The sequence below is a fragment of the Salvelinus sp. IW2-2015 genome, linkage group LG9, assembly GCF_002910315.2.
Source record: "Salvelinus sp. IW2-2015 linkage group LG9, ASM291031v2, whole genome shotgun sequence".
Taxonomy (NCBI): Eukaryota; Metazoa; Chordata; class Actinopteri; order Salmoniformes; family Salmonidae; genus Salvelinus; species Salvelinus sp. IW2-2015.
In genome coordinates this window covers 702,291-729,260 of record NC_036849.1, presented here as the reverse complement: position 1 = coordinate 729,260, position 26,970 = coordinate 702,291, and the positions used below count along the sequence as shown (strand labels likewise).

Sequence of the window (26,970 nt, the reverse complement as noted above, 5' to 3'; positions counted from 1 at the left end):
CAAGAAAAGTTGATTGTTTCATTCTCAAGAAAAGGGCACCAATGAAAGGAGTGATAACTGGAGTAGCATTAGATATTTATGTTGACCAGCTGAGAGCAAAGACTCCCGGTGTATGCGATGCTCGTCGTTTGATGCGACGCAGACAGGGTGGTGAGAGTGGGGAAACAGTCATTGTCTGATCTTTTGAGTTTTGAAGTTGAGTCTGCCTGACAAAGTGAAGTTAGGATATATAAGTTATCCAGTACGAGCGTATATGCCGAATACAATAAGATGTTACAGGTGTTAAGCTTATGGGCATGTGGCAGCAATGTAGCTGGGGATCAGAAATGTCCCGTGCGAGAGAGGCAGGTTGAGGTTTCCAGGGTTAGAGTAGAGCAGAAGTTGTCATATGCTGAGCCAGTGAAGAAAGTAGAGTAAGATGGGTTAAGGGGGAGGAGTGGTGAGAGTAGTAGAGATATATTCCAGTACAGAGGGATAGGCCAAAAAGTGAAATAAGTTTCAGTAAGAATGGATATTTAGCATTTATACCAATGGTTATTAATTGTACTGCAGGGATGGATCGGAAGTCTCAGAAAATTGAGGTTGTGGTGGCAGCTGCAGAGAGGTATTTGGGTGTGCGAGTCTTGACAGCAGAAGAGTTACAGGATGTGTTAAGTGGTGATGTCCCATCCTTTCAGGGCGATGGCATGAGGTAGGAATAAATACATTTAATTAGTGGAGTAGGAGGGTGTTAATTTTATTTTATCTAATTTTGAAATTAGTGAGTATAGTGCTAGATGGTAGGGTATTTATTTAGTATTGCTATAAATGCTAAAAATCGATATCTACATGTACATACTACCTCAATCAGCCTGACTAACCGGTGTCTGTATGTAGCCTCGCTACTGTATATAGCCTGTCTTTTTACTGTTGTTTTATTTCTTTACTTACCTATTGTTCACCTAATACCTTTTTCGCACTATTGGTTAGAGCCTGTAAGTAAGCATTTCACTGTAAGGTCTACTACACCTGTTGTATTCCGCGCACGTGACAAATAAACTTTGATTAGATATTTCAAGTAAAGTAGAAGGGAGTTTTACTCCAGTCTAGTAGGTGGCGGTAATGCAACAAATTGGATGCCAACTGCCGTTAAATCGCATAGAAGAAGTGCAGTGACGTCCCAAGGATCCCGTATAGATATCGCCACTAACTACCACAGAGTAATAACCTCACCAGTATTACCATTTCTCATCTTAAAATTATTTAAACGTAACCACACTGCTAACATTATGACTAACCTTGAATTAAGACCAAAAAACGAATTACTGTTTTCAATCATTTGTACGTATAGCCAATGTTGACTTTTGTGGCAACCGCAGCCAGGCCAGCGTCTTCAGAGAGAAGGCAGTTTTCTTGGAGAAGCAGGTATGTAAAAAGGTCCGATTTTGGTTCATATAATTTGTTCACATTTTAAATACATTGCTAATGTTGCTTTGTCAGGAGAAGTCGAATATCTTAGTCCTGAAATGTACCTACCAATGAGGAACGCGTGCACGCGGTCAAAGTATGTGCATTGTTCGAATCACTTGCAGCTAGCTACGGTATCGTTAGCTACCAAGAGAACGCCAAACGAACTATATCGCTAGTTAGCCAGTATTGCTAATCAGCTAGGCAATTGAACCTTGAAACGACAGAATGATTACAAATACTTTACTTTTCAGCATGGTAGCGTTACACATTCTCATATCGTAAAGCTTGTGAGTGAAATAAACCTACTTAGCGTCTAGTTATGGAACGCCGTTTGGGTCTTTGTGTCAAAACACTATTTGACGTGTCAAATAAGCTTTTAATTTATTTGACAAGTCAAATAACACAATTCTATTATAGACTAGAATGTTGTTTGTGCTGAATTTGCACGTGCAAGCCAAGTGCCACCATTACGATCACTGTCAAAGCTGGACAATACTGCGTTGGTAATAAGGCATTATTTGTTCGACCGAATGTGAAAACGTCTGTGTGAGCATTTGAAATTAGATCAGGACCAAACGATACAGATGTTATAAGCAACCAGCCTGAAAACAATAAACAGTAGAAACGGCAGTCATTTTCAATATTCTTAGCAATGATTTAGGAATCCATGTGAGTATGTATTAGCTAGGTAGCCACTTGTTGTTCTCCTATTGAAATAACTAGCTAGTCCACTATTTAACGCTGTTGCCCAAAACTAACAATATAAGCAGCCAGAAAGCATAATTTGACTACTATACAATTGTTTGACTGGACCGGATTATGTTGTGACGCTAGCCACAATGAGGATTAGCCACAATAGTGGAATTTGCGCTTCGCCTTTAAAATAAAAGTCCCTCTTTGAAATTGATGCATAAGGTTACAATTGGTGAAATCAGGCCATATTTAGACTTGATCATGTTAAACATGGTTGGCATGTGGAGCAATGTAATGAGGTATCGGTCTACTTGGTGACACCCAGAGAACAACTGTGAAGAGTTTACGGAAATATTTCCCACAGTCAGTTTATTGTGCGTATTGACATTCATATTGCACTGTACAGCCTTACCCCATCTCATTGATCCCCAATCGTTAGGTATCAGCCTACACAGTACCCTAGTGCTTTTTTCCCCAAAGTCCTTTAGTTATCAGGCTCAAACCATCCACGTTGTATGTCATATTTGGGTCCTGATTGGTAAACAAGCTTATTTGACACTTAATAGTGTTATTTGACGTGTATGTTTTTTGACACGCAAATACCCAAACGACATTCCATATCTAGTTCCACTCGTGTTGTCAATCCTGGATGGCAGGTAGTTTGCCCCTAGTGATGCGTTGGGCAGACTGCGACACCCTCTGGAGAGCCTTGCGGTTGTGGGCGGTGCAGTTGCCGTAAAAGGGCGGTGATATGATGATTTTTATATGCTGTGCTTTGGTCGATCTGAATGATTCCGTTGTGCCATTTGGGTAGAGCACCTTCACCTTGTCGTCATAACAACAGTGCCCCCTTTTTATTTTTTGTTCAACTAGGCAAGTCAGTTGAGAACAAATTCTTATTTACAATGACGGCCTAGGAACAGTGGGTTAACTGCTTTGTTCAGGGGCAGAACGACACATTTTTACCTTGTCAGCTCGGGGATTCTAGCAACCTTTCAGTTACTGGCCCAACGCTCAAACCACTAGGTGACCTGCTAGGTGACCCTTAAACATTTAAAATGTAAGTTAGACCATTGTTTATGATTTTGTAAAAATACTGTACTTTAATAGGTGATATTGTTGTATGGGTGAAATTTAAAAATATTTGGTCTTCTCTGCTTTGCCTAGCCCCATTGAATAGAAAGTATTTCTTATAGCCCAACTACTTTTTCTTTACAATTTAAAAAGGTTTAGCATTGACAATGTAATTGTTGTGGTAGTCTTAGGCAAACCATCTTCATTATCGCAGTGGCATCTCCAAGTGCCACTCACTTTTCTCCCAGAAGGTCTATCTGGCATTGAACTTGGTTGTAGTTGTATGTATGTTTTAAGTTTTTTTTTTTTAAGGGTCCCATCTTCTGCTTCCAGAATTTTCACCACCTAGATTACAAGGGTTGCATTAAAACATTTCATGGCAGCACAAGGCATGTACACAATCTAGTGTAATGATTAGCCTCATATAAACTCAGCAAAAAAAAAAGAAACGTCCCTTTTTCAGGACCCTGTCTTTCAAAGATAACTCGTAAATATCCAAATAACTTCACAGATCTTCATTGCAAAGGGTTTAAACACGGTTTCCCATGCTTGTTCAATGAACCATAAACAATTAATGAACATGCAGTTATGAAAACGTTTGACACTAGAGGACCTCTCTGCTGACAGGGTTTGAATATTATGTTGCTATATGTATGTCCTCAGTTTTTCTCGCTAGGGACTGGAACTGGAGAATAGTTTCATAAGGTCCTCCCTCAAAGGTACCTGCCCTATCCAGAGTAGCCTACTCTCCCTTCTCTGACAGCGCTTGCTAATCCATTCACCCTCTCCCATGGCTGTTAGTTAGCTAGCTACAAATGGATTTGGAGTTAAACGATAAATACATCAAGATGGATGACTAGCTAGTGTGAGGTTAGCAAGTTGGTGATTTATCTAACTTTACAAACTGTATAGCTAGCTAACTAGCGGACATTACATTAGCAGCTCATTTGAGTTAGCCTGCACACTAAGTGTCTGTAGCAAGCTAGCTAATAATATATTGTGTTTGATCATTTTCAAAACATATTTATTTACTTGAATAGGTTCTCCCACTGCCTCTGTTTTCTGGGTCCTTAGCAATTATTTAGTTTTTCTATCTTCCCAACGTTTCTGGTGGTAGCAAAATGGAAGATTGGGGGACTTCCAACATGGCGCCTGGTGTGATTGCTAGGTGATTTGTGACTCAACTGCAAGCCATCTATAGATGGGTTGGTTATTTAGCAACAAAACCGATGCATATGCAACCATGGGGCAAAACAGACAGGGTTGGGTTAGATTGTTGACAACATGTAAACTGTATTTAGTCTCCAAGGTTTATTGAAAACAAACACATCTGCACAATGAGCAACTGTTCTCTCAAATACATTGTTAGTTGTTGATTAGCTAGCTAGCAAATATTTTTGCCATATTAGCATTGACATGAAATCGGTCAAGACATGGTATCAAGAACAGGATGAAAGGGCAAATTCATGTTTTATCATTAGGCCTACATTTGAATGTTTTATTAGCCTAACATTATTTTAATTCCCGTCCATCAAACACCATTTCCCCCAAAATAACAATATTTGCTTTCAGTGCAATTAATGAACCACTAGAAGTTGTGCGTACGCATGGTCTGAGCTGTAAGTGGAGCAGGGTTTCTGTTATGAAAATTTACCGGACCCAATGTAACCCGATTAGGGCGTCCACCCACGATGCTCAGAATGATGATAATTAATCTTAACAGAACATGCATGTTGAGGATGCAATGACGTGTGGCCTTTTGAAAATGTTAGAATAACTGGCTACATTTACTTTTCCTCAGCCAACAAGTCGAGTAACGAACAGCAAAGTCACTAGCGTATGCGATGCGTGAGTTTCATGTTTGGGGAAGCAAATTTTCACCATAAAAATGTACTTTTTATTATAATGCATTCCATGCATCATTGCATTTGCAGACGTATGTGATGAGTAGGTTGGATAGTTATAATTGAGGCTAATAATATAACTCAATCACTGTTTGCAAAAAATACCAATGCATGGCTGAGCGCTTATACAGTAGAGGCCTGGGCTTCGTGGGGCGGCAGGTAGCCTAGTGGTTAGAGCGTTGGACTAGTAACCGGAAGGTTGCAAGATCGAATCACCGATCTGACAAGGTAAAAATCTGTCGTTCTGCCCCTGAACAAGTTGCCACTGTTCCTAGGCCGTCATTGAAAATAAGAATTTGTTCTTAACTGACTTGCCTAGTTAAATAAAGGTAAAATATCATATATGTGTCCTCTTTCTTTGCACGGGAAAAACACTTCATGCAATTCTTCATGCAACACTTTATAAGACTGGAGACATTAGCAGGATATTTTTTTATTACGACAAATTACAGGGTAGCCTACTCTGACAAATTGATCAATAAAAATGACCTTGTCTGTATAATTAGGGCTATGAGAAGGGGATACACAGATAGAATGACTCATCTAAACTGGAGGAGGAAATTATTGTCCCCAAAACTTTTTTTAAGTGGCATTGACCCAACAATGATGGAGTGAATGTGCACACTCATCGGGAATATGCCCGATGCTCTTTACTGGTGCCAATAAGATATAGACCTCCTGTTGTTCGCTCAATTAAGTTGAGAATTCTGATAACTAAAAGACAGATTAGTCTTTTCATTGGCCTCTCTTTACACAGAAGATATCCGCTAAACATAAACTGAAAGAAAATATAAACGCAAACTGCAACAATTTCAAAGATTTCACTGAGTTACAGTTCATATAGGGAAATCATTCACTTTAAATGAATTAATTAGGCCCTAATCTATGGATTTCACATTTCTGTGAATACAGATATGCCTTAGTTGGTCACAGATACCTTAAAAAGTAGTTGCGTGGATCAGAACCAGTCAGTATCTGGTGTGACCACCATTTGCCTCATGCAGCGGGACACACCTCCTTTGCTTAGAGTTGATCAGGCTGTTGATTGTGGCCTGTGGAATGTTTTCCCACTCTTCAATGGCTGTGTGAAGTTGCTGGATATTGGCGGTAACTGGAACATGTTGTTGTGCACGTCGATCCAGAGCATCCCAAAAATGCTCAACGGCTGACATGTCTGGTGAGTATGCAGGCCATGGAAGAACTGGGACATTTTCAGCTTCCAGGAATTGTGTACAGATCCTTGCGACATGGGCCCGTTCCTTATCATGCTGAAACATGGAGGTGATGGCGGCAGGTGAATGACACGACAATGGGCCTCAGGATCTCGTTCAGTATCTCTGAGCATTCAAATGGCCATTGATAAAATTCTATTGTGTTCGTTGTCCGTAGCTTATGCCTGCCCATACCGTAACCCTACCTCCACCATGGGACGCTCTGTTCACAACGTTGACATCAGCAAACCGCTTGCCCAAACAATGCCGAACACGCCATCTGCCCGGTACACTTGAAACCGGGATTCATCCGTGAAGAGCACACTTCTCCAGCGTGCCAGTGGCCATCGAAGATGAGCATTTGCCCACTGAAGTCGGTTACGACGCTGAAGTGCAGTCAGGTCAAAACCAAGGTGAGGACGACGAGCATGCAGATGCTTTCCTGAGACGGTGTCTGTGTAGAAATTCTTTGGTTGTGCAAACCCACAGTTTCATCAGCTGTCCGGGTGTCTGGTCGCAGACGATCCTGCAGGTGAAGAAGCCGGATGAGGATGTCCTGGGCTGGCGTGGTAACACGTGGTGTGCGGTTGTGAGGCCGGATGGACGTACTGACAAATTCTTTATAACGTCATTGGAGGCGGCTTATGGTAGAGAAATTAACATTCAAATCTCTGGCTACAGCTCTGGTGGATATTCCCGCAGTCAGCATGCCAATTGCATGCTCCCTCAACTTGAGACGTCTGTGGCGTTGAGTTGTGACAGAACTGCACATTTTAGTAGCCTTTTATCGTCCCCAGCACAAGGTGCACCTGTGTAATGATCATGCTGTTTATCACAAGAGCCTATAAGTGCCCACTAGAGAACGTTGTGAACTTTGCTGGGTGTGCCCTTTAGCACATGCATCAGATACATATCAACCCGCTAGGTGCGCAAACAAAGGTGCCAACTAGAGGTCGACAGATTAATCGGAATCGCCGATTTAATTAGGGCCGATTTCAAGTTTTCATAGCAATCGGAAATCGTTATTTTTGGATGCCGATTTTGCAGATTTAAAAAGCAATATGTATTTTTACATTTATTTACACCTTTATTTAACTAGGCAAGTCAGTTAAGAACACATTCTTATGTTCAATGACGGCCTAGGAACGGTGGGTTAACTGCCTTGTTCAGGGGCAGAACAACAGATTTTTACCTTGTCAGCTCAGCGATTCAATCTTGCAACCTTACGGTTAACTAGTCCAACGCTCTAACCACCTGCCTCACGAGGAGCCTGCCTGTTACGCGAATGCAGTAAGAAGCCAAGGTAACTTATCTTTATATAAAACAATCAATCAATCATAATCACTAGTTATAACTACACATGGTTGATGATATTACTAGTTTATCTAGCGTGTCCTGCGTTGCGTATAATCGATGCGGTGCGCATTCGCGAAAAAGGTCTGTCGTTGCTCCAACGTGTACCTAACCATAAACATCAATGCCTTTCTTAAAATCAATAAACAGAAGTATATATTTTTAAACCTGCATATTTAGCTAAAAGAAATCCAGGTTAGCAGGCAATATTAACCAGGTAAAATTGTAACTTCTCTTGCGTTCATTGCACGCAGAGTCAGGGTATATGCAACAGTTTGGGCCGCCTGGCTCGTTGCGAACTAATTTGCCAGAATTTTACGTAATTATGACATAACATTGAAGGTTGTGCAATGTAACAGGAATATTTAGACTTATGGATGCCACCCGGTTCCGTATTTCACTGAAAGGATAAACGTTTTGTTTTCGAGATGATGGTGTCCGGATTGGACCATATTAATAACCTAAGGCTCGTATTTCTGTGTGTTATTATGTTATAATTAAGTCTATGATTTGATAGAGCAGTCTGACTGAGCGATGGTAGGCACCAGCAGGCTCGTAAGCATTCATTCAAACAGCACTTTCGTGCGTTTTGCCAGCAGCTCTTCGCAATGCTTCAAGCATTGCGCTGTTTATGACTTCAAGCCTATCAACTCCTGAGATTAGGCTGGTGTAACTGATGTGAAATGGCTAGCTAGTTAGCGGGGTGCGCACTAATAACGTTTCAAACTTCACTCGCTCTGAGACTTGGAGTAGTTGTTCCCCTTGCTCTGCATGGGTAATGCTGCTTCGAGGGTGGCTGTTCTAGCCCAGGTAGCGGCGAGGAGAGGGATGGAAGCTATACTGTTACACTGGCAATACTAAAGTGCCTATAAGAACATCCAATAGTCAAAGGTATATGAAATACAAATCGTATAGAGAGAAATAGTCCTATAATTCCTATAATAACTACAACCTAAAACTTCTTACCTGGGAATATTGAAGACTCGTGTTAAAAGGAACCACCAGCTTTCTCAAGTTCTGAGCAAGGAACTTAAACGTTAGCTTTCTTACATGGCACATATTGCACTTTAACTTTCTTCTCCAACACTTTGTTTTTGCATTATTTAAACCAAATTGAACATGTTTCATTATTTATTTGAGGCTAAATTGATTTTATTGATGTCTTAAGTTAAAATAAGTGTTCATTCAGTATTGTTGTAATTGTCATTATTACAAAAAAAATAAAAAATCGTCCTATTTAATCGGTATCGGCTTTTTTTGGGTCCTCCAATAATCGGTATCGGCTTTTTTTGGGTCCTCCAATAATTGGTATCGGCGTTGAAAAATCATAATTGGTCGACCGATAAGTAGTGCATAAACTATTGTAAAGGATTAATTGCATGAAGAAATATTAATTGAAATGTGTCAATATAAGAAAATAACAACAATAGTTATTTGTTGAGTGTAAATATATGTTTTGTATAATTCTACGAAGTACTACAAAAAGCGTAGGCCTATAGCCTTTTTTTTTTTTTTTGCCTTACAATAAAAACATTATTGTAATCCATTTGATCCACTTTATTTGTAGATTTGATGAGTAATAGTCGCAGTAAAGTCCAGTTACAGCTTCTTTTGTCAAAGTAGAAATGAAGATGATATCACCAGCCATGTTGTCATATTCCTAAACAAAAGCACCAGTGCATGAACAATTGAAAATAATGAATTGTATAAAGAAATATTTGTGGGAATATATTCATGACAAGATTTATATAACAAGTAATTTGTTGATTGTATCGGACTCTGTATTGTGCCCTTATACCCGTGCCGTTACGCGTTATTCAATCTCGTTTCTCTTTATGCTTCAGGTCCACAGTCAGCGCACAGCTTCCGGGCTTTGTGTGTAAACCCCACAAACAAATCGGTTGCACAGCAAACCGTTTTTATTTGCGTTGTCACATGTGCACCTGCCGCAGGTGTGGCATAATCTCTCTGAAGCGGTTGCGTGGCTGGTCTCTCTGGGGGGGAAAAGTCCACCCCGTACCCATCAGACCAAAATGACTCCACATCCATGCTCTGTCCCATGTGCAGTTTTATTTTCTGTGTGCGTGAGCGACATCACAATCTCTGATATGCTGCAACATCTGCATGTCACAAACTCGTTAATTATTTTTTTTTTCACCCAAACCGCGCCATCCTCGACTCCTGTCTCACGGTGGCAGTTGGGATCACTGTCTCAGTTGGCTCCTGTTTTTTTTTTCCTTTGGTGAGGCTCAGGCGTCGGAGGCGGAGGCTCCTTCAACGTCAGAATCAGATGAAGACTCTTCATCAGCAATGTCGATTTCAAGCTCAATATCCTATCCTCCATCTGACTCTAACTCATGTAAATTCTGCAGCCAGTGGGTCCATTCGTTTGGTTCGCCTTGCCGTTTGACTCTCTGAGGAGAAATTCTGTGCCATCTCCAGCCTTTCATAATAAAATAGACTGCCCTCAATTCTTTATTACACTATTGTTCTAAATTCAATCACCCTCTTCATCATGCTCATCGTTCAGTTAATTTAAGTGACATGCACCGTTATCAGTTTCTATCGCCCATTCGTCCTTCGTCCATTGATGACAGAATAGCATATTTTCATTTTATTATGTTAGTAGTTTTTGCTTAGTAGCCAGAGCGGTCATTTGCTGAATGCATGGACAGCACGGATATTCTTAGAAAAAGTGACATTTTGGAAATGGAGCTGCACCTCCAAGAATTTCAATATTATTGTCAATTTAATCTTGTCTGTAGGCTAACTCTCATGTGTGAAATTAGTTTCTGTATAATTTAGGTGACGTTTCGATGGGCCGGATGTGCAGGCTGACTGGCATTGTTTTGTTTCCCGCCCATCAACTTGGATAATCAAGGGTATGTTTTGCGTTATTCTAAAGGCCTACTGTAACACGTAGCATGCTTTCGTTTCCCTTTAAATACGTTCGACGTGTAATAGTTCCAGTAAATAAGTGGCTTAACAGCTTCTTTTTACAGAGCGGTCAAATGATTTGCTGCTGATTATAGGCATAACAAACGAATCATTACACTTGTCTTTCTAAATTAAATAAACCTCTTCACCCTCCTTATTGTTCAGTTGTGAAGTGAGGTGCATAATTATTGCCCATTCATCCATGTGTCATTCAGTGAGGAGAAAGAGATACGCCTTAGCGCTTGGCTGGGTACCAACGTCCTACAGCACATTTTCTCAGTGGGTTAAGTTGGGAATAGGTGTGACCGCTAATACTTTTCTGTCTGATTTTCAAAATTCTGCTTCTTGATATGCCACAAATGTCAGGTGGCTGGATTATCTTGGCAAAGGAGAAATGCTCAGTAACAGGGATGTAAACAAATTTGTGCACAAAATTTGTGAGAAATAAGCTTTTGGTGCATATGGAACATTTCTGTGATCCTTTGTCAGCTCATGAAACATGGGACCAACACTTTACATGTTGTGTTTTTTCTTTTTTTATTCGTTATAGAATCAAGACGTTTATTTGTCTCTTTGTGACTGCTGATGACTTAAGAACAAAGTTTACTACAATGTCCCAATGTCTTTGCAATTGTAACAAACAAGCAAATGATAGAAAGGTGCTTGAAATGAAAACGGATGACTGCCTTAAAGATAAATAGCCTACTACAGTATAGGCTACATAGGCCTATATATTGCCATCATATTGAAATCAATGTTATGTTCAATCGAATTCTATTTAGCAGAGGATGCTCTGATGAAGGTATAACTGCCAAAACGCTTTAGCCTGCCAGACCAAAAAAAATAATAAAAAGCATGGGGGTGGCAGCATCATGTTGTGGGGGTGCTTTGCTGCAGGAGGGACTGGTGCACTTCACAAAATAGATAGCATCATGAGGAATTAAAATTGTGGATGTATTGAAGCAACATCTCAAGACGTAAGTCAGGAAGTTAAAGCTTGTTTGTAAATGGGTCTTCCAAATGGACAATGACCCCAAGCATACTTCCAAGTTGTGGCAAAATGGCTTAAGGACAACAAAGTCAACGTATTGGAGTGGCCATCACAAAGCCCTGATTAGAAAATTTGTGGCCAGAACTGAAAAAGTGTGTGCGAGCAAAGAGGCCTACAAACCTGACTCAGTTACACCAGCTCTGTCAGGAGGAATGGGACAAAATTCACCCAAGTTATTGTGGGAAGCTTCTGGAAGGCTACCCGAACGTCTGACCCAAGTTAAACAATTTAAAGGCAATGCTACCAAGTACTAATTGAGTGTATGTGAACTTCTGACCCACTGGGAATGTGATGAAAGATTAAATAAATCATTCTCTCTACTATTCTGACATGTCACATTCTTAAAATAAAGTGGTGATCCTAACTGACCCAAGACAGGGAATTTTTACTAGGATTAAATGTCAGGAATGGTGAAAAACTGAGGTGTGTAAACTTCCGACTTCAACTGTAGACTTGATGGTTTTTATTTCCATATCTGTGCGTAAAAAAAATGTATCCACTGCAATCTCAAACATTTATTTATTTTACTGACACAAACATACCACGTGTCTAGCATATTTAGTTTTGTCGACATTTGGTAATTTTACCAACACATTTTCTGTTTCCATCAGGCCTGTCGTGACATGTTTAATCCAAGCTACTTTACTCAGCATAAAAAAACTACGATGGTAACCTGGTTACAGTCACAAATGGCAGAGCACCCAGCTAATAAAGTTAGACCGCACTTGTTTCCCACTCCACAATATATTGAAGGCATATCTGCACCGAAACAAAGTAAACATGGCAGTTAGTCTTGCATATAAGGAAAGACATCCACAATTAATATGAATACATCCAGACCTTTACTGAAAGGTTAGGGGAGTACATTCTCATTCAAACCTGAAAACAATATGCAAGTTACATTGCCCTAATAACCCTAACATTACAACATTCATCTGAGATACTGTCAACGTGATTTATCTGGAGTTACAAAATATAATAAACAAACCGTCATTCTTCTTTCTATCATTCCTCTAATTAAGCAAGTCATTTTGAGAGTAGTTCTCCAGTACTTTGAAGTTTCTTTCTGTCCTGACAATCAGGCAAATGTTAGCCTGGTTTTTTGATCTGTTTGTATAGCCAACTCTTAAAGTAACATGACATGACTACAAGAATACAGTAGGAGTTGGCAAGTCAGCATAAACAGATCTGGGACCAGGCTAGCCAAATGTCTCTAACGTCCTGTGTGTGTCCTGTTACCCCTACTCTTAACATCTGGCACATTTAATAAACTGCACAATTGTCAGAGAATAGCCTAACATTCATTTTATTTTGTCCAAGTGTTTCTTGCACAGAGATTTCGAGATCCGCTGTCCGTCTTTCAGCACTCAAACTCTGTCAGATGTATCTAATAGTTATGCACATGCGTAAACAGGATTTATTTACGCAATAAGGCCCAGGGAGGTGTGGTATATGGCCAATATACCACAGCTAAGGGCTGTTCTTAGGCACGACGCATCGCAGCCCTTAGCCGTAGAGCAGTAAAAATAACACATGTTTTGTCATAGCCATGGTATATCAATCAATCAATCAATTTTATTTTATATAGCCCTTCGTACATCAGCTAATATCTCGAAGTGCTGTACAGACACCCAGCCTAAAACCCCAAACAGCTAGTAATGCAGGTGTAGAAGCACGGTGGCTAGGAAAAACTCCCTAGAAAGGCCAAAACCTAGGAAGAAACCTAGAGAGGAACCAGGCTGAGGGGTGGCCAGTCCTCTTCTGGCTGTGCCGGTGTGGAGATTATAAACAGAACTATGCCAAGATGTTCAAAATGTTCATAAGTGACAAGCATGGTCAAATAATAATCATGAATAATTTTCAGTTGGCTTTTCATAGCCGATCATCAAGAGTTGAAAACAGCAGGTCTGGGACAGGTAGGGGTTCCATAACCGCAGGCAGAACAGTTTGAACTGGAATAGCAAAGCAAGGCCAGGCGGACTGGGGACAGCAAGGAGTCACCACGGCCGGTAGTCCCGACGTATGGTCCTAGGGCTCAGGTCCTCCGAGAGAAAGAAGAGAGAAGGAGAAAATTAGAGAGAGCCAAGATTTTCAAAATTTTCATAAATGAAAGCATGGTCAAATAATATCAGGAATAATCTCAGTTGGCTTTTCATAGCCGATCATTAAGAGTTGAAAACAGCAGGTCTGGGACAGGTAGGGTTCCGTAACCGCAGGCAGAACAGTTGAAACTGGAATAGCAGCAAGGCCAGGCGGACTGGGACAGCAAGGTGTCATCATGCCCGGTAGTCCTGACGTATGGTCCTAGGGCTCAGTTCTCAGAGAGAAAAAGAGAGAACGAGAGAACTAGAGAAGAGCATACTTAAATTCACACAGGACACTGGATAAGACAGGAGAAGTACTCCAGTAACCAACTGACCCTAGCTCCCCGACACATAAACTACTGCAGCAAATACTGGAGGCTGAGACAGGAGCGGTCAGGAGACACTGTGGCCCCATCCGAAGAAACCCCCGGACAGGGCCAAACAGGAAGGATATAACCCCACCCACTTTGCCAAAGCACAGCCCCGCACCACTAGAGGAAATCCTCAACCACCAACTTACAATCCTGAGACAAGGCCGAGTATAGCCCACAAAGGTCTCCACCACAGCACAAACCAAGGGGGGGCGCCAACCCAGACAGGAAGATCACGTCAGTAACTCAACCCACTCAAGTGACGCACCCTCCCTAGGGACGGCATGAAAGAGCACCAGCAAGCCAGTGACTCAGCCCCTGTAACAGGGTTAAGAGGCAGAGAATCCCAGTGGAGAGAGGGAACCGGCCTGGCAGAGAAGCAAGGGCGTTCGTTGCTCCAGAGCCTTTCGTTCACCTTCAAACTCCTGGGCCAGACTACACTCAATCATATGACCTAACTGAAGAGATAAGTCTTCAGTAAAGACTTAAGGTTGAGACACGAGTCTGCGTCTCTCACATGGGTAGGCAGACTGTTCCATAAAAATGGAGATCTATAGGAGAAAGCCCTGCCTCCGCTGTTTGCTTAGAAAATTCTAGGGACAATTAGGAGGCCTGCGTCTTGTGACCGTAGCGACGTATTGGTATGTACGGCAGGACCAACTCGGAAAGATAGGTAGGAGCAAGCCCATGTAACGCTTTAATAGGTGAACAGTAAAACCTTGAAATCAGCCCTTGCCTTAACAGGAAGCCAGAGTAGGGAAGCTAGCGCTGGAGTAATATGATAAATTTCTGGTTCTAGTCAGGATTCTAGCAGCCGTATTTAGCCTAACTGAAGTTTATTTAGTGCTTTATCGGGTAGCCGGAAAGTAGAGCATTGCAGTAGTCTAACCTAGAAGTAACAAATGCATGGATTAATTTTTCTGCATCATTTTTGGACAGAAAATTTCTGATTTTTGCAATGTTACGTAGATGGAAAAAAGCTGTCCTGAAACAGTCTTGATATGTTCGTCAAAAGAGAGATCAGGGTCAAGAGTAACGCCGAGTCCTTCACAGTTTTATTTGAGACGACTTTAACACATCAAGATGATTGTCAGATTTAACAGAAGTCTCTTTGTTTTTGGGACCTAGAACAAGCATCTCTGTTTGTCCGAGTTTAAAAGTAGAAAGTTTTCAGCCATCCACTTCCTTATGTCTGAAACACAGGCTTCTAGCGAGGCAATTTGGGCTTCACCATGGTTTTGAAATGTACAGCTGGTGTGTCATCCGCATAGCAGTGAAAGTAACATTATGTTTCGAATAACATCCCCAAGAGGTAAAATATATAGTGAAAACAATAGTGGTCCTAAAACGGAACCTTGAGGACACCGAAATGTACAGTTGATTTGTCAGAGGACAGACCATTCACAGAGACAAACTGATATCTTTCCGACAGGTAAGATCTAAACCAGGCCAGAACTTGTCCGTGTAGACCAATTTGGGTTTCCAGTCTCTCCAAAAGAATGTGGTGATCGATGGTGTCAAAGGCAGCACTAAGGTCTAGTAGCACGAGGACAGATGCAGAGCCTCGGTCTGACGCCATTAAAAGGTCATTTACCACCTTCACAAGTGCAGTCTCAGTGCTATGATGGGGTCTAAAACCAGACTGAAGCATTTCGTATACATTGTTTGTCTTCAGAAAGGCAGTGAGTTGCTGCGCAACAGCTTTTTCTAAAAGTTTTGAGAGGAATGGAAGATTCGATATAGGCCGATAGTTTTTTATATTTTCCGGGTCAAGGTTTGGCTTTTTCAAGAGAGGCTTTATCACTGCCACTTTTAGTGAGTTTGGTACACATCCGGTGGATAGAGAGCTGTTTATTATGTTCAACATAGGAGGGCCAAGCACAGGAAGCAGCTCCTTCAGCAGTTTAGTAGGAATAGGATCCAGTATGCAGCTTGAAGGTTTAGAGGCCATGATTATTTTCATCATTGTGTCAAGAGATATAGTACTAAAACACTTAAGTGTCTCTCCCGATCCCAGGCCCTCGCAGAGTTGTGCAGATCCAGGACAGCTAAGCCCTGGAGGAATACGCAGATTCAAAGAGGAGTCCGTAATCAGACCGTATATCAGACCGTATACCACAGGTGTCAGCCAATCAGCATCCAGGACTCAAACCACAGTTTATAATTGTAATTATAAACTGGGTGGTTCGGGCCCTGAATGCTGATTGGCTGACAGCCATGGTATATCAGACCGTGTACCACGGGTATGACAAAAAATACCGTTTACTGTTCTAATTAAGTTGGTAACCACCTTGCACATGCTGCTATAAACTGATCTAATTACAGTATGGAATTCACAACAAAATGTTTGTTTAAAATGTGCTAGATGCTCTGCATTGCATTTGTTTTGCTAATTTAGTAGCATGTTAGCTATCTAGCTAAGGGGTTGGCTTCTTCCAAAATCAAGCATTCGCTTGGTAACTGCAGAGCATCCCCTCCTGGATCAATAGCCTTGCTGGCTAATATTTGTTTTGTGCATGCAGCCAACTGAGTAGCATTTTTTAGTTACTTCTATTGTTTAGGTCAGAAAATGTTCAATGTGCTCATTAGCATTTAGTTACCATTCTCTACGAGATTTTACATGTACTTGTTAGCCTTCGAATTACAGAGTATCAGTGGGATTTGAAAGCAACGCCCCATATTCGGTATTACCGAATATCCTGGTATGACACAAGGTCGGTATGACAATCTGAATACCGCCCAAGCCTACATTGCAGGTTTATTTGAACAACTTTTGAGGATTTAAAATTTAGTGGTTGTCGTCTTCAAAGTTGTTTCGGTGGGTCTCAAAAAGCTAAATTAGCATGGCATTAGTTCAATTTAAATGTAAAAATAAAATCCAAATTGTTATACGCTCTGTGCTCTGACATTTCCAAGCGATACGCTTGTTTTTGTGAGAAATCTCAGAGAATTTCAAATTTAATATGAAGTGTATACTAAAATATGAAAATACTACATGTCTCAAACTCTATGCATCTTACCTCTATTGTTTTATGTCTTGTGGATTCGAGAAGATGACACGTTCAACGGGAAAGTAAGCCCGTCAGTTAGCCAGTAGCCTTAATTCTTGCACACAGTCAAGCCTAGGTGACGCTTTACTATTTTCCAGATTTTTGACCACTTTTTCTCAGGCCTCCATTGATTTAGACACCCTAATTCTGGCTGTCCTACAAGGGTAAAAACTCTAACTTTTGATTGGCTTATGATCGCGACATAACGTTTGGACCATTCATTTTCTTAGTTTTACCCAGTGGTCAAATTGTATTTTTGATTGGACACCCTACCTGTTAGCTAACAATGTTAGATAGCTAGCTCTCTCACTAGGTGTCAAAAGTTCATTTTTTAAATCATCTTAATCAATCGGGAAAATAATAAAGAACATGAAAACAAATTGTATAAAGTTTCCTACCTTAAAGGGAAACTTCACATTCATCATCTACAGCATCGCCAAACATCAACATATGTGAAAATGGTGCATTTCTATGTTTTGTTGTAAAAAAGACAGAGGAAGATAAGTGTTTCTAATGACCCTGGTGTGCATTGTGTGATTATGACTAATTTGTGATTAGGCATGGCCTACTATTTGGTTGTCATTTGAAACACTTTTTTTTACTACGGAACATAGAAACGCACCATTTTCACATATGTTGATTTTGGGGTGGTGCTGGAGATGGTGAATATGTTGAACAATTGTTTAATTTCCCATTTAAGGATCGGACACTTTTAGATTTTTTAAAATTTAGCCTAAAATGACATACTCAAATCTAACTGTCTTTAGCTCAGTACCTGAAGCAAGGATATGCATGTTCTTGATACCATTTCAAAGGAAACAGTTTGGAAATGTGAAATTAATGTAGGAGAATATAACACATTAGATCTGGTAAAAGATAATACCAACAAAAAAAGATGCCTTTTCATCTTCGAAATGCAAGAGAAAAGCCATACGTTGAGAGGATTCTAGGTGTAATTTAGATGTTGTCCACAAGATGGCAGCAGTGGGTGGGCAAAGTTTGACTGATCCAGTGAAGAATTACTTCACTGCACAATATTTTGTATCAGGTCTGCCAGGAGTTTGCCCAAATGTGCTGAATTGGTCAATTTATACATTTTCAAGTACATTACTATAGAGAACATACAAACATGCTATGGTAATAAAAAAGCATAGTTTACACACTCCCAGGAATGTCATACATGATGGATCATTAGCTTCCCTACAGAAAATACACTAACCTTCCTACATTTAGATGGCTGGGGTGGAGCCAGAGACAGCAGGGGGTTCAAACTGTAGAACCCAGTTCCTACGTTTCCTACATTTGAATATAAAAATGGATTTTAACAAACAAAACTATGCCAAATTTTGTCTGAGGGACCCTCAGGATGACAAATCAGAGCAAGATTACTGAATGTAAGTATGTTATTTACCTTCAGAAGTGAATGTATCAAACCAGTTGCCGTGATAAGTGTTTTATTGTTTTGCACTATCCTCAAAAAATAGCATGGTCTTTTTTTTACTCTAATAGCTACTGTACGTTGGACACTGCAGTTAGATTAACAAGAATTTAAGCTTTCTGACTCTTTTAAGACATGTCGATGTCCCAGAATGGACTGTTTACAATGCTGACCATACCTCAAACATCCTCAAATAAACGTTGTTCAAAGTACTACAAATATTTATGTTTATCTTAAATGCACGTTTTAGTATTAGTGGATTGAATGCACCGCTTTGCTTAGCTTTACTTCTCTTCCCCTTGAAGCTGCCTCAATATTTGCAGATAAAGGTGGTAATATCTCTCTTGGCGCTGATTCTTCGTCAGTATTGTGAAATAATTGTAAAGGTACGATTTTAATGGAGAAAGCTGTTCAGAGAGCAGCCCTGCTTTTCAGTCCTGTCTGTATCAACACATGCACCAATGACACACTTATGAACGATCTCTCTACATGGTGTATTTAGCATCGAATAGCCCCTGCGATATGCAACTTTTCAGGGAAGTCAGGAACCAATATACTCCGTCAGTTAACCTCTCTTGGGCACGTGAGACGGTAGCGTCCCACCTCTTCAACAGCCAGTGAAACTGCTGGGCGCCAAATTCAAATACAGAAATACTCATTATAAAAATTCAGAAAACAAAACATATTTTACATAGGTTTAAAGATCAACTGCTTGTAAATCCAACCACGGTTTTAGATTTTAAAAATGCTTTACGGCGAAAGCATACCTTATGATTATTTGAGAACATAGCCCACTAGACAAATCATTACAAACAGTAGCCAGCCAGGTAGAACAGTTACACAATTTAGAAATAGATAAAAGATACAATTAATCCCTTACCTTTGATGATCTTCATATGGTTGCACTCAGCAGACATTCATTTACTAAATAAATGTTTATATTGTTCGATAAAGTCTCTTTATACCCAAAAACCTCTGTTTTGTTTGTGTTTTCTTCAGTAATCCACAGGCTCAAACGCAGTCAAAACAGGAAGACAAAAAAATCCTAACTGTATCCGTAAAGTTCATAGAAACATGTCAAACGATGTTTATATTCAAACCTCAGGTTGTTTATAGCCTAAATAATCGATAATATTTCAACCGGACAATAACGTCGTCAATTTAAAAGGTAAACAAGAAACGCACTCTCTCGGTCTGGCGCAGGAAAACGCTCTGTGACACGGCAGGGTCCACTCATTCAGACTGCTCTTCTTCATTTTTCAGAATACAAGCCTGAAACAATTTCTGAAGACTGTTGACATCTAGTGGAAGGCATAGAAACAATTTGAGTCTTAAGTCAATGGATACTGTATTGGCATTGAATAGAAAACTACAAAACCAACAAAAAAAAACTACTTCCTGAATGGATTTTTCTCAGGTTTTCGCCTGCCAAATCAGCTCTGTTATACTCACAGACACTATTTTAACAGTTTCGGGAACTTTAGAATGTTTTCTATCCAAATCTACCAGTTATATGCATATCATATATTCTGGGCCCGAGATGCAGGCAGTTTAATTTGGGCATGCATTTCATCCAAAATTCCGAATGCTGCCCCCTACCCTAGAGAAGTTAAAAAAGCTAAGGCTAGCTTTTTCAAACAGAAATTTGCTTCTAGCACTAATTCCAAAAAGTTTTGGTACACTAAAGTCCATGAAGAATAAGAGCACCTCCTCCCAGCTGCTCACTGCACTGAGGATAGGAAACACTGTCACCACCGATAAATCTACGATAATCGATCATTTCAATAAGCATTTTTCTATGGCTGGCCATGCTTTCCACCTGGCTACTCCTACCCCTGCCATCATCTCAGCACCCCCCTGCAGCAACTTGCCCAAGCCCCGCCAGCTTCTCCACCCAAATCCAGACAGCTGATGCTCTGAAAGAGCTCCAAAATCTGGATCCCTACAAATCAACCGGGCTAGACAGTCTGGACCCTCTTTAAAATGATCTGCCGAAATTGTTGCAGCCCCTATTACTAGCCTATTCAACATCTCATATCATCTGAGATTCCCAAAGATTGGAAAGCTGCCGTGGTCATTCCCCTCCTCAAAGGGGGAGACACTATAGACCCAAACTGTAATAGACCTATATCCATCCTGCCCTGCCTTTCTAAAATCTTCGAAAGCCAAGTTAAGATCACCGACCATTTCGAATCCCACCGTACCTTCTCCACTATGCAATCTGGTTTCCGAGCTAGTCATGGGTGCACTTTAGCCACGCCAAAGGTCCTAAACGATATCATAACCGCCATCGATAAAAGACCGTCTTCATCGACCTAGCCAAGGCTTTCGACTCTCAATCACCGCATTCTTATCGGCAGACGTAACAGCCTTGATTTCTCAAATGACTGCCTCGCTTGGTTCACTAAGTACTTCTCAGACAGAGTTCAGTGTGTCAAATCGGAGGGCCTGTTGTCCGGACCTCTGGCAGTCTCTTTGGGTGTGCCACAGGGTTCAATTCTCAGTCCGACTCTTTTCTCTGTATACATCAATGATGTCGCTCTTGCTGCTGGTGATTCTCTGATCCACCTCTACRCAGACGACACCATTCTGTATACCTCTGGCCCTTCTTTGGACACTGTGCTAACAAACCTCCAAATGAGCTTTAACGCCATAACATTCCTTCCGTGGCCTCCAACTGCTGGTAAATGCTAGTTAAACTAAGTGCATGCTCTTCAACCGATCGCTGCCCGCACCCTCCCACCCTCAGCTCACTGGTCACCATAGCGTCACCCACCCGTGGTACGGGCTCCAGCAGGTATATTTCAGTGGTCATCCCCAAAGCCAACACATCCCCAAAGCCAAGCCTTTCCTTCCAGTTCTCTGCTGCCAGTGACTGGAACGAATTGCAAAAATCTCTGAAGCTGGTGACTTATATTTCCCCCTCTAACTTTAAGCATCAGCTGTCAGAGCAGCTTACTGATCACTGTACCTGTACATAGCCAATCTGTAAATAGCACACCCAACTACCTCATCCCCATATTATTAATTACCCTCTTGCTCTTTTGCACCCCAGTATCTCTACTTGCACATCATCATCTGTTGCACATCATCATCTGCACATCGATCACTTCAGTGTTAATGCTAAATTGTAATTATTTCGCCTCAGGCCTATTTATTGACTACCTCCCTACTCTTCTACATTTGCACACACTGTATACATATTTCTATTTTGTTATTGACTGTACATTTGTTTAACTGTTTTTGTTGCACTGCTTTGCTTTATCTTGGCCGGTTTGCAGTTGTAAATAAGAACTTGTTCTCAACTTGCCTACCTGGTTAAATAAAGGTAAAATATTTTTTTAAAGTATTGGGAAATGCATGTGACATCTTTGGCTGTTTTTATAGGAACTATGCATCATTTAAAGCATTCATAAGCTGAAAGTAACTGTCCAGTGAAAATCTCACTTTTAAAAGTTCATTTTCTGTTAACTCTTACCCAAATAAGGTTTTTGACAAAAACTTAAATTGGAGGGGGGAAAAAAACCACCTCAAACTTGTATCTCAGTTTCAAAAATGCTTGCCATTTCCTTATAGAACATTATGTAATCTTGGCTCATTGGATGAGCAGGCAAATCAGAGGTCTACTGACATCAATCATTTTAATGGGACCAACAGCATTCTGTTGTGGGTATACCAAATTCGGAAGTACTGGTAAGCTCCATCTCTTTCGGGAAACTGGGCACTGGTGTGTTGAATTTCACCACTGTTTGATGAAGTGATTTAAATCAGATGTGATGGTTGACACAACCCTACAGTTGCCTACCTGTGGCACTCCAGGAACAAGTCAATAAATATTGTTTTAAACAATGTTACTGTTTCGGTGTAAACACTTGTGATGCCATTCAGTAAACATTTTTAGTATTTGTTTACCTTAAGCTCATACAGTGTCAGTGGGTAACAAATGGAGGCAGGCTGATTTTCATTCCTCGTTCTGTGTGTGATTTTATTTCAGGAGAGCGAGGACATGTCCTAGATAAGTTCTGGGCACCCTGGAGGCAACGCTCAGCTTTATGTTCACGTGAGCATCAGCACATATCACACGGGAAGTGGGCAAAGTGTCCCGAGACGTTACAAAAGCTAGCTGTCTAACCAGTCGTGGTTGTGACGTGAGTAGGGCAATATGAGTCGGGAGAGGGAAACGTTGCTGGACGAAATTGAACTGAGTTTATACACTTTATCTGAGGACAATTTACATTACTTGTGCGGACGTTGTGGAATAGGGGGCAAGGACGGATCAGAAGTCAAAGGGAAGAGTCAACGCTCGTTGCGTCGTATAGTAGGGGAGTATTGTGAAAATGTAAATATATTGGATTCAGAGGACCAGGGAATCTCTCAGTTACTCCAACTGAAAGAAGACATCAAAGGAATACAGATAGATGCTTGCGATGTGCCTACAAGTACCAACCAGTCAGCGACGGTAGAGGTGGACAGCTCACACGCAAGCTGCGATGGTGAACCGAATGAGGGAGGGGCTTGGTTACCCAACAACAGGCAGCCGGCGGATCCAGCTCCAGAGTGGCTCATTATACCACAGCAGAGGGAGTCACTGGTTCCTGATTGTGACAGTGGAGCCCAGTCGTTACAGCAGGATGCAACGGTGCTGCTGGAGGACTGCAGGTTTATGCTGGGGCAGAGATTCAACATCAAAGTGGAAAAGGAGGAGGATATGATTTCAGTCTTTGCTAATGCAGGTATGAATAGACAGATTGTATTAAAGATCCACTACAAGTGGTAATGACGTCACATTGGACTTCATTAATTGATATTATCATTCAAAGTTGATATAGTGGAAAGAAGTGGACGGTGCTTAATTAACCGACGTAAGTTGAGGTGCGACCCCAAAAAAATGTGCATTGAAAAGGCAAAAGTGCACACTCGCTCATCATGAACATGTTTTATTTAAACAGTTAAAGCTTGATGTTCAGATGAAGTCCATTGAATAAGGCTGAAACATCAATCTTTTAATAGTTGTTTAAATAAGATTTTAAAAAGTTGTGAGCGAGCTTTGCACCTCTTCCTTTCCGAAGTTGATATAGTGTAACTTGTTGCAGCTACTGACATGTTTTTCTGTTGTCATTCGGACAGGAGTGTGTCCTCCTGAGTCCTCAGACTCATCAGTGGAGGCATTGTCTGCATCAGGCGTGCAACACCAGGAAGTTGACAAAGGAAAGAGCCCTCGACGTAAGAAGAGCTCCACAAAACTATCACACCCTCAACGACACGTGCAGCCACATTCTGGAAAGACGTCTTCCCACTGTTCAGATAGCGATGATAGTTTCTCTTCTGTGAGTTCTTACCAATGCCCTGAATGTAAGAAGAGATTCTCTAGCAATGCAGGTCTTCAAAAACACATGCGAATTCATAGTGGTGAGAGGCCTTTCCAGTGCTCACAGTGTGACAAGAGTTTCATTAATAGTTCAAATCTTTATCAACACCTGCCAGTGCACTCTGGAGAGAAGCCTCACCACTGCTCTGACTGCGGGCGAACTTTCTCTACAGTGCGGTATTTAACGAAACACAAGCGGCTACATTCAGGGATTAAGCCTTTCTGTTGCCATCAGTGTGACAAGAGGTTCATCAGATCAGACCAGTTAAAAGTTCATATGATGGCACATACTGGGGAGCGGCCTTACCAATGTGGTCAGTGTGAGAAGAGTTTTAAAATGAAGTCAAATCTTAAAGACCACCTGTTATTACACAAGGTGGAGATGTCTCACCACAGCCCTGACTGTGATCAAAGTTTCTCCACTGACGAAACTTTAAAGGAACACATGCTGTTACACACGGGAGAGAAACCTTTCCATTGTCTGCAATGCGACAAGAGGTACAATAGGTCAGATGAGTTAAAAGATCATATGATGACTCATGAGGAGCAGCCTAGTTCTGATAATAGGTCACAAAGTTCCAGACATGAAGAACAAGAATGTCAGGAAATATCACATGCTGTCAAAAAAAGCTCAGATCTTATTCAACACCTGCAAGTAAATTCTGGAGAGAAGCCATTCCACTGTTTGCATTGCGAGAATAGGTACAGTACTTCAGAGGAGTTGAAAGGACATATGAAGACTCATGCTGAGGAGCAGCCTGGTTCTGAGAATAGATCAATTACCATAAATGTAGAAAAACAATGTCAAGAGATGGCCCATACTGTTGAAAAACCTGACCGTAGCCCTGACTGTGGAACAGATTTCGCTCAACAAGACAACCTGACAGAACACCAGCAAACAAACACTGGGAAAAAGTCTCACCACTGCCCTGAATGTGGGAAAAAATACCATAGCGCTTCACATTTCAAAGAACACCTGCGTTCACACACTGGTGAGAGACCTTACCAGTGTTCTCAGTGTGCGAAGACTTTCACAAAACAAATACATCTTAAGCGGCATCTGTACTCACACTCTGGAGAGAAACTTTACCATTGTGAAAATTGCAATTTATATTTCCTAAATGCATTGGAATTGAAAAGACACAAGCACACTGGAAAGAAGCCTCACCAATGCTCTGTCTGTAGTGTTAGTTTCCCTTTATTAGAAGATCTAAAAGCACATGAAAGGATTCACACAGAGAATCCTCACCACTGCTCTGACTGCGGGAGAAATTTCTCTACCGCAGGTTGTTTAAAGAAACACAAGCTGTTACATTCAGGAGAGAAACCTTTCCACTGCACACAGTGTGATAAGCGGTACACCAGAGCCGACCAGTTAAAAGATCATATGAAAATACATTCTGAAGAGAAGCCTTACCAATGCCCTGTTTGTGAGAAGAAATTCCATGATTCTAGCAAATTAAAAGTTCACCAGAGAGCAGTGCATACAGCATCTTCTTACATTTGCTCTGACTGTGGAAAGAGCTTTGCTCTACTGGGCAACCTTAATGCCCACCAGCGAACTCACACTGGGGTAAAGCCTCACCAGTGCCCCATCTGTGAAAAGAGATACTCAAAACGATCACATCTTAAAGAACATGTGCGTATACACACTGGTGAGAGACCTTACCAGTGCTCTCAGTGTGAAAAGACTTTCACAACACAAACAGGTCTTAACCATCACCTGTACACACACACTGGAGAGAAGCCCCGTCACCACTGTCCAGACTGTAACGAAAGTTTTACATCTTGGAGACCCTTTAAGAGACATAAACAACAACACACTGGAGAGAAGCCTCACCTGTGCTCTAACTGTGGTCTTACCTTCCTTATAGAAGAAGACCTAAAAGCACACGAAAGGATACACACGGGAGAGAAGCCTCACCACTGTTCTGAGTGCGGGAAAGGATTCTCTTCAGAAGGTAATTTGAAAAAACACAAGCGGTTACATACTGGAGAGAAGCCTTTTCAATGTACGCATTGTGATGAGAAGTTCACAAGATCAGATCGGTTGAAAGTTCATATGATGGCGCATAATGGAGAGAAACCATACCAATGTCCTGAATGTGAGAAAAGCTACAATAATTCCACCCAATTGAAAAATCATCAGAGAATAATACATAGACAAGAAAAACCGTACCTTTGCTCTGACTGTGGAAAGAGCTTTGGTAAACTAGGCAACCTTACAGACCACCAGCGAATGCATACTGGGGAGAAGCCTTATGTCTGCCCTGAGTGTGGAAAACAGTTTAGCCACGGAAAACACTTAAAGATACATCAGCGTGAACATACTGGAGAAAAACCGTATAAATGTCTTGACTGTGAGAAATGTTTCACCCGGGTAGATTATCTAAAAACACACCAAGTTACGCATAGGCCTCCTCACATGCGCTCTACTGGAGTTAAACCACATCGCTGCTCTGACTGTGGGAAGCGTTTCAGGCAGATTTCTGGCCTTAGAGCACATCAGCAAACCCACACTGGAGAATCTCTTTATGACTGTACTGGATATGAAAAGAGTTTTGTAAACCTGTAAAATCTAAACTTGTGAGAAGCCATACCACTGCTTTGACTATGGGATCAACATTTCCCAATTGGGGACCTTTTTAAGAGACACCAGGTCACAAAACACAATCATTGTCCTATCTGAATAGCCTCGTATGATGGCCTGAACATGGAAAAGGAGTGGTAAAGGAATGGTAATGTTACCATATTTAGACTTTTACTTTGCTACCATGCTTAGATCACCTTTTGTAGTTGGCATGTGAATATACTGTTTAGTTAGCGTAGGATGATGTGCAATCACAATAGATAAGCTACAAGTCTCCTACTCAACTGTAACTTGAAGTGGTTTAAATGTCTGTTTGGTCAATTATTCCGATGTCAGATAATAAAGATACTTTTCCTGTGACACCCATCCAGTCCTTTCAAATGTACTGCATGGACAC

General features: G+C 41.1%; 1 protein-coding gene across 1 annotated transcript; it reads left to right on the top strand.

Moving 5' to 3' along the window:
• The first annotated feature begins 1,102 nt into the window (after nt 1-1,102).
• Nucleotides 1,103-26,935, top strand: LOC111968411 (zinc finger protein 585A-like). Its single transcript, XM_023993904.2, has 4 exons — nt 1,103-1,199; nt 1,331-1,404; nt 22,610-23,348; nt 23,743-26,935. The coding sequence occupies exons 3-4, from the start codon at nt 22,778-22,780 to the stop codon at nt 26,556-26,558; spliced, it is 3,387 nt and encodes a 1,128-aa protein (XP_023849672.1). The 5' UTR covers nt 1,103-1,199; nt 1,331-1,404; nt 22,610-22,777; the 3' UTR covers nt 26,559-26,935.
• The last annotated feature ends 35 nt before the right edge of the window (nt 26,936-26,970 follow it).